The 8,408-nt window shown below is 40.7% G+C and overlaps 1 protein-coding gene across 2 annotated transcripts in view; it reads left to right on the forward strand.

The window, feature by feature from the left end:
- ca9 (carbonic anhydrase IX) overlaps nt 1–8,408 on the forward strand; it is a 108,065-nt gene that overhangs the window by 30,945 nt on the left and 68,712 nt on the right. For both annotated transcript variants that reach the window (XM_043687227.1, XM_043687237.1), the window contains exon 3: nt 1,577–1,744. In XM_043687227.1, coding sequence (XP_043543162.1) covers nt 1,577–1,744 — 168 coding nt within the window. The remainder of the gene's footprint in view (nt 1–1,576; nt 1,745–8,408) is intronic.

Genomic DNA, 8,408 nt, shown 5'->3' on the forward strand with positions numbered 1-8,408 from the left:
TCATCTTCCGCCTCGGATCACTTCAACCCCAGGGCATCAATGTGGACTTCAACATTTTCCTCATTTCCCCTTCCCCCACCTCACCCTAGTTCCAAACTTCCAGCTCAGCACTGTCCCCATGACTTGTCCGGACTTGTCCTACCTGCCTATTACCTTTTCCACCTATCCACTCCACCCTCTCTTCTCTGACCTATCACCTTCATACCCTCCCCCACTCACCCATTGTACTCTATGCTACTTTCTCCCCACCCCCACCCTCATCGAGCTTATCTCTCCACGCTTCAGGCTCTCTGCCTTTATTCCTGATGAAGGGCTTTTGCCCGAAACGTCGATTTTACTACTCCTCAGATGCTGCCTGAACTGCTGTGCTCTTCCAGCACCACTAATCCAGAAAGTGATTAATAATAATTAATATATTGTGAAAAGAAACTCTTGACAGCAGACCTAAATTTAATCAAATATGCATTGACATTAAATGTCTTCAAATAGGCGTATGGTGTCACTTCCATCAAGCTCTAGCTATCTGTAGTGAATGTAGTACAATCTAATCAACAAGCACTGTAACTCCACACCATTCAACCCATAAAGGTCCCAGAATTGGTCTGTGGTCTGTTCCAACTGTGCTGATCTTAGCTAAAATGTGTTTAGTTGGTCTTTGTGCCTCTAGTTTAGGGAAAGGAACTCTTCCTGTTTTAGATCTGCTAGCCCAGTTGGATGGTTGGAGATGTGGATATCAGATGAGGGTTGAAACTTGCTCAGCTGTGATGGTCTCTATGTTTTTAAATAACCTGTTGCATTAAGGAATCACATACCATGAAGAGAATGTACCATTTTGACATAGAGTCAGAGGGCACCCATGGGAATGGTGACAATGTTTTGGCAAACAATTAGCCAATGTTGGCTAAGATCTTGTATTGCAAAATAACACAGCTCCTGCCTGCAATTTCCCACCCATTAACTTTAATAGAGGGGTTATATAGGGCAAGGCAATATTTTCTTGATGGGCATGAAGGGCATCACGTTGGAATTTTATTTCCATATTCCAGTTGAGTCAACACCTATGGGATGGGAAGGAAGGGGAACAGGATGTTTGTGGTAAAGCTACTAAAATATACAGTAGTAGGAAAAATGCTTGCTTTAAAAATATCAACAGATTGACAAATCTAAGTCAAAGTTGTTAAAGTTGATAATAATAGTACATTATGTTTTAGTGTAATTTGGTCTACTGTTTACTGAAGTAAGATTAATTATGGTCTATTTAATGTAATAGCTCTTGGGAATATGGGTGGTCATGTTGATGTGCCAAATGTTAATATATTTCTTAATCTGAAAAGAGTATTTGTCATCTGGTTAGAAGTTGTTCAATTACATCAATAGCTGTGTAAACTAGAATGTAGTGTAAATGTGTTAAGCTTTTGTATAACAACTGTTCCAATTGGAATTTTCACCCTATGAATTCATTGTGTACACTTTAACCTCCAAAAATACACATAATAATAAGAATACATTTGCAGCCCATCTATTAATTTTAAGGAATCATACCCAATGGTGGTTTGTGCTTTTGTTTTCCTTTTAGATCAAGACTGGGTCAAAGGCTATCCATATTGTAATGGGGATGCACAGTCTCCTATTAATATCGACACTCGAAAAACCATAGTCAACAAAGAACTTCCTTCAATCACTCTTGAAGGATACAATCTAAAAGAAACTGAACAGCTTGATTTATCTAATAATGGGCACACCGGTAAGTGTGAAATCATGGTTTTCATCTTTGCATATCATTTAAATTCATCATAGAACATGAGTAAATGGAGATGGGGTACATAAAAGGCATTGAAGTGTTCGATCAGCCTGATCATATTGAATGGTGGGGCAGACTTCACAAGCTGAATGGTCTACCCCTGCATTAGATTATTTTGACAATAAAATCTAAATCTTAAAATCTAATACCCACGGTGGCTGTTCCATTATTTAATAGGCTTATGGTTAATATAAGACCTCAACTCCAATTGACCCCCTTTCTCCATATCTGGAGTTTATAAGTCATTGTCTTGAATATCATCAACTACAGATTATCCACAGCTCTCTGGGATGGAGAGTAAAGATTTCCAAATCTTTCAGCAACAATATTTCTCCACATCTCAGTCCTAAATGGTCAATGCTAATCCTGAGATTATCACAAAAAGTAACAAAGAACTGTGGATGCTGGAAATCAAAAATAAAAACCAAAATTGCAGAGAAAACTCAGCAGGTCTGGCAGCCTCTGTGGAGAGAAAGCAGAGTTCACGTTTTGAGTCCAGTGACCCACCTTCAGAACAATTCTGAGATTATCACCTCTAGTTCTAGAGGGAAACAGCTTACCATCAACCAATCTGTCCCATCCTGTAATAATTTTATGTATTTCAATAGCATTGCCTCATATTCTGCTAAATTCCTGAGAATGTAAGCCAATTCTATTGAATCTTTCCTCAAAGGACAAACGTCTCATCCCATGAATCATTCAAGATAAGATTATGCACAGTGGGGGTGATATATTGTGAAATCCAATCATATCCTATGAGGTGCAAGTACATAGCTCCTTGAAGGTGGTGTCACAGGTTGACAGCGTACTGAAGAAGGCATTTGGTATGCTTGCCTTTATTGGACAGAGCATTGAGTATAGGAGTTGGGAGGTCATGTTGCAGCTGTACAGGACATTGGTTAGGCCGCTTTTGGAATATTGGGTGCAATTCTGGTCTCCTTCTTATTGGAAGGATGTTGTGACACTTGAAAGGGTTCAGAAAAGATTTACCAGGATGTTGTCAGAATTGGAGCGTTTGAGCTATAGGGAGAGGCTGAATGGGCTAGGGCTGTTTTCCCTGGAGCGCAGAGCTGAGGAGTGACTTTAAGAGGTTTATAAAGTCTTGACGATCATGGATAGGGTCTTTTCCCTGGGGTGGGGGAGTCCAGAGCTAGAGAGCATAGGTTTAGGGTGAGAGGGGAAAGATTTAAAAAGGACCTAAGGGGGAACTTTTTCACACAGAGGGTGGTGCATGATTGGAATGAGCTGCCAGAGGAAATGATATATTTACAACATTTAAAAAGGCGTCCGGATGGGTATATGAATAGGAAGAGTTTACAGGGATATAGATCAAGTGCTGACAAATGGGACTAGATTACCTTAGGATATCTGGTCAGCATGGATGAGTTGGACCAAAGAGTCTGTTTCCGTGCTATACATCTCTGACTCTTTTTCCCTCATGCTTTAGATAGAAGTAATACTGATGATATTTTGGGAAATATCATTGATTGTTTTGACCAGGCAGGTCTCTCGTATTTACCTAGATTATAATAAAAATAGTGGCTGGCAGGTTTGCGTTCGGACTACTCTCAAAACCCACTGTTGCCTTTATAACAATATGACTTCTGGCTCATGAACGATACCACGGAAGATGCTATACCTAACACACATTGCATATCATGCTGATTGTTCCCCATTATAAAATTGATACACTATGTTTCCTCAGCAGGGTTACAATTTCAGATTAAGAAAAGCAAATTGTAACTGAGCAAATATGGAGTGCACACATCAACATGTAGCAAGCAGTAATCTATAATTTCTGAAAGCTCAACAGCAAGGAGCAGATGAAGCATCGACTTTAAAATTGCTCAAAAGTCAGCTGACAACTCCTTTTTTATAATTATCTAGTGTCAGAAGTAAGATTTATAAATCAATAAGGACAATAAGCAAATATTATGAGCAGCTGATTATATCATAATATTGTGTCTTAAAGTTTCTGATGTTCTCCATCAGAGTTCAGTTTTTGAGCCTTTCCAAAGCCTTCACTCATGAAGAAACTAATACAATAATAGGCACAGCTTAAGCATCCATCAATGTCTGAAATCACAGGGTTCAAAAACGATGAATATTAATGTTGGCCAGAATTTTATCACACCATTTGTTTGTTCATTGAGAAAGATGAGCTGAAGAAACTCGTAGGATTTGATCTTTATTTCTCTCTGTGGAAAAAGTGTCAAAAAAGCATGAATCATAGGCTTTGGAACTTAGCTGAGGTAACATGCAAAAGAATTGGAACCTGTTAAAAATCCATACTGTCTGCTTTATCAGGAATGGGGTGACCTGTTTCAACTGATAGGAATTCTGCTTTCCACAAAGATGTATACCTGACTCCAAGTACCCAGCCTTTGGAATAATCTGCATAATATTTCCAGGTTCCCAGGGATTAAGGGTAGCAAGTGGCTAAAGCAAGCCTTGGTGACCATCCACAGCCAAAGCTTGCTGCTAACCTCAACGTAAGTTCACAAACAGAAAAAAAACTTGTGTGCATGAATCCAAGCAAAATAGAACCACTGAATACCAAGGCTAATCAAATAGTACCTTACATTTTAGTTTTATTATGGTTATAATGGGCAGATATTATACTGGATGACATATTTCCCTTAATATTGCTGCAAGGGCACAATCACCAACAGATGTACGCACGTATGAAATAGGAGCACAAGTAGACAATTTTGCTCCTCTGATGCTCTGTCTATTAATAAGATCATAGTTCATCTATTGTATTTTCAATTCTACATTCCTGTCTACCCACAATTTCCCCTGACCAGCTAGAATCTATTTGGCTCTATCTTAAATATGCATTGACCCTTCCTCTATCCTCTTTGGAAACAGAGGGCTTCAGGGTTACATAAATCTCAGAATTTCTCCTCAACTCCATTCTTAAAGAATGGTATGAAATTTTATACAGTGCTTCCTAGTTCTGGACTGACCAATACCAGGAAACATCATCATCTACTTGTAAAGACCATTCATGATCTTATATATTTCAAAGAAGTCACCCTTCACTCCTGTAAACTCCAAAGGAATCAAGCCCATCATGACCAACAACCCATCTTAAATATCAAATTTGTAAATTTCCTCTGAACTATTTCTAATGCATTTCCATCATTCCTTAAAGAAGACCAAAAGCACACCCAGTATTAAGGATGTGGTCTCACCAATATCCTTTAAAATGGAGAATCACAGCCTTACTTTCATGTTCAATTATGTTCTTCATAATCAAGAAGACTAGGGGAAGGTTGATGTTTTGAGTTATACCTGCAGACTAGGTTTTTCTGACACACCCACCAGAACATCGAAATCCCTCTGGAGCTCAGAATTCTGTAGCTGTCCTAAGTTTTCCTAATACTCCACATGTTTATTCTTCCTGCAAAAGTGAACAACTTCACATTTGCCAATTTTGACAGTATTAGGCAAGAACTTTCAAAAGTTGAATGGAGACAGATGTTCACAGATAAAGAGACGGCTGGAAAATGGAAAGCCATCATAAAAGAGATAGCGTGAGTCCAGAGGCAGTCCTGTTAGGGTGAAAGGAAAGGCTGGTAGGTGTAGGGAATGCTGGATGACTAGAGAAATTGAGGTTTTCATTAAGAAAAAGAAGGAAGCATATGTCAGGCAGAGACAGCAAACATCGAGTGACTCCTTAGAAGAGTGTAAAGGCAGTAGGAGGATACTTAAGAGGGAAGTCAGGAAGACAAAAAAGGGACATGAGATAGCTTTGGCAAATAGGGTTAAGGAGAATCCAAAGAAATTTTATAATACATTAAAGACAAAAAGATAGCTAGGAAGAGAATAAAGCCCCTTAGAGATCAGCAAGGTAGCCCATGTGTGGAACCACAGGAGATGGGAGAGATACTAAACAAATATTTTGTATCAGTACTTACTGTGGAAAAAGATATGGAAGATATAGACTGTAAGGATATAGATGGTGACATCTTGAAAAATGTCCATATTACAGAAAAGTAAGTACAGGATGTCTTGAAACACATAAAAGTGGATAAATCCCCAGGACCTGATCAGGTGTACCCAAGAACTCTGTGGGAAGCTAGAAAAGTGATTGTGGGCCCCTTACTAAGATATTTGTATCATCAATAGTCACAGGTGAGGTGCCAGAAGACTGGAGGTTGGCTAACGTGGTGCCACTGTTCAAGAAAGATGGTAAGGAAAAGTCAGGGAACTATAAACCAATGAGCCTGACCTCGGTGGTGGGCAAGTTGTTGGAGGAAATCCTGAGGGACAGGAATTACATGTATTTGGAAAGGCAAGGACTGATTAGGGATAGTCAACATGGCTTTGTGCGTGAGAAATTATGTGACACAAACTTGATTGAGATTTTTGAAGAAGTAACGAAGAGGATTGATGGGGCAGAGTGGTGGACGTGATCAATATGGACTTCAGTAAGGCATTCGACAAGGTTCCCCATTGGAGACTGGTTAGCAAGGTTAGAGCACATGGAATACAGGGAGAACTAGCCATTTGGATATAGAACTGGCTTGAAAGTAGGAGACAGAGGGTGGTGGTGGAGGGTTGCTTTTCAGACTGGAGGCCTGTGACCAGTGGTATGCCACAGGGATCAGTGCTGGGTCCACTACTTTTTGTCATTTATATAAATGATTTGGATGCGAACATAGGAGGTATAGTTAGTAAGTTTGTAGATGACACCAAAATTGGAGGTGTAGTGGACAGCGAAGAAGGCTACCTCTGAGCACAATGGATCTTGACCAGATGGGCCAATGGGCCAAGAAATGGCAGATGGAGTTTAATTTAGATAAATATAAGGTGATGCATTTTGGAAAGGCAAATCAGGGCAGGACTGATACACTTAATTGTAAGGTCCTAGGGAGTGTTGCTGAACAAAGAGATCTTGGAGTGCAGGTTTATAGTTCTTTGAAAGTAGAGTTGCAGGTAGATAGCATAGTGAAGAAGGCATTTGATATGCTTTCCTTTATTGGTCAGGGCATTGAGTATAGGAGTTGGGAGGTCATGTTGCGGCTATACAGGACATTGGTTAGGTCACTGTTGGAATATTGTATGCAATTCTGGTCTCCCTGCTAAGTAAAGGTGCTGTGAAATTTGAGGGGTTCAGAAAAGATTTACGAAGATGTTGCCAAGGTTGGAGGATTTGAGCTATCAGGAGAGGCTGAACAGGCTGGGGCTGTTTTCCCTGGAGTGTCAGAGGTTTATAAAATCATGAGGGGCATGGATAGGGTAAATAGACAAGGTTTTTCCCTGGGGTGAGGGAGCCCAGAACTAGAGGACATAGGTTTAGAGTGAGAGCAGAACGATTTAAAAGGAATCTAAAGGGGCAACTTTTTCATGCAGAGGGTGGTGCATGTATGGAATGAGCTGCCAGAGGAAGTGGTGGAGGCTGGTACAATTACAGCATTTAAAAGGCATCTGGATGGGTATATGAATCGGAAGGATTTATGGTCCAAGTGCTGGCAAATGGGACTAGATTAGGTCAGATGATTAGATTAGATTCCCTACAATATGGAAACAGGTCCTTCGGCCCAAAAAGTCCACACCAACCCTCCGAAGAGTGACCCACCCACACCCTGTATTTACCCTGACTAATGCACCTAACACATGGCCAATTCACCTAACTTACATAACTTTGGACTGTGGGAGAAAACCGGAGCACCTGGAGGAAAACCACACAGACACAGGGAGAATGTGCAAACTCCACACAGGCAGTTGCCTGAGGCAGGAATCGAACTTGGGTCCCTAGTGCTGTGAAGCAGCTTTTACCTAGCAATGCTAACCACTGAGCCACAGTGCTGCCCCAAGATCAGCCTGGATGAGTTGGACTGAAGGGTCGGTTTTCGTGCTGTACATCTCTAACTCCATGACTCTACCTGCTAGATGTTTGCCCACTCACTGCATCTGTCTATATCTGTCTACAATGTTCTTATGCCTTCTTCTCAAAATACATTTCTAACTATTTTGGTATTGTATGCAAGTTTTAGCTCCCAGTACCTTCACCCACCTCATCAAAGTCATTGATGTAAATTTGAAAAAGGTGAGGTGCCAGCAAAGAACACATGGGACTCTACTCGTCACGTCCTGCCAATCAGACAAAGATCCATTTATGCATATTTTGTTTTCTACCAGCCAGTCAATCCCCTATCCACATCAGTATATGACTCCCTACACCGTAAGCTTTTAATTTCTGCAATAAGTTATGTTGTGGCACATTATCAAATACCTCTGGAAATCCAAGGTTAGCACATTGACAGGATCCCCTTTCTGCACGCCATGTGTTACTACTTCAAAGGATGCCAACAAATTGGAAAAATAAGGTTTTTCTTTGATAAAACCATGGATTCTGGATTAGTGGTGCTGGAAGAGCACAGCAGTTCAGGCAGCATCCAAGGAGCTTCGAAATCAACGTTTCGGACAAAAGCCCTTCATCAGGAATAAAGGCAGTGAGCCTGAAGCGTGGAGAGATAAGCAGAGGAGGGTGGGGGTGGGGATAGAGTAGCATAGAGTACAATGGGAGAGTGGGGGAGGGGATGAAGGTGATAGGTCAGGGAGGAGAGGGTGGAGTGGATAGGTGGAAAAGAAGATA

The sequence above is a fragment of the Chiloscyllium plagiosum genome, chromosome 1 (assembly GCF_004010195.1).
Source record: "Chiloscyllium plagiosum isolate BGI_BamShark_2017 chromosome 1, ASM401019v2, whole genome shotgun sequence".
In the NCBI taxonomy this organism is placed as follows: Eukaryota; Metazoa; Chordata; class Chondrichthyes; order Orectolobiformes; family Hemiscylliidae; genus Chiloscyllium; species Chiloscyllium plagiosum.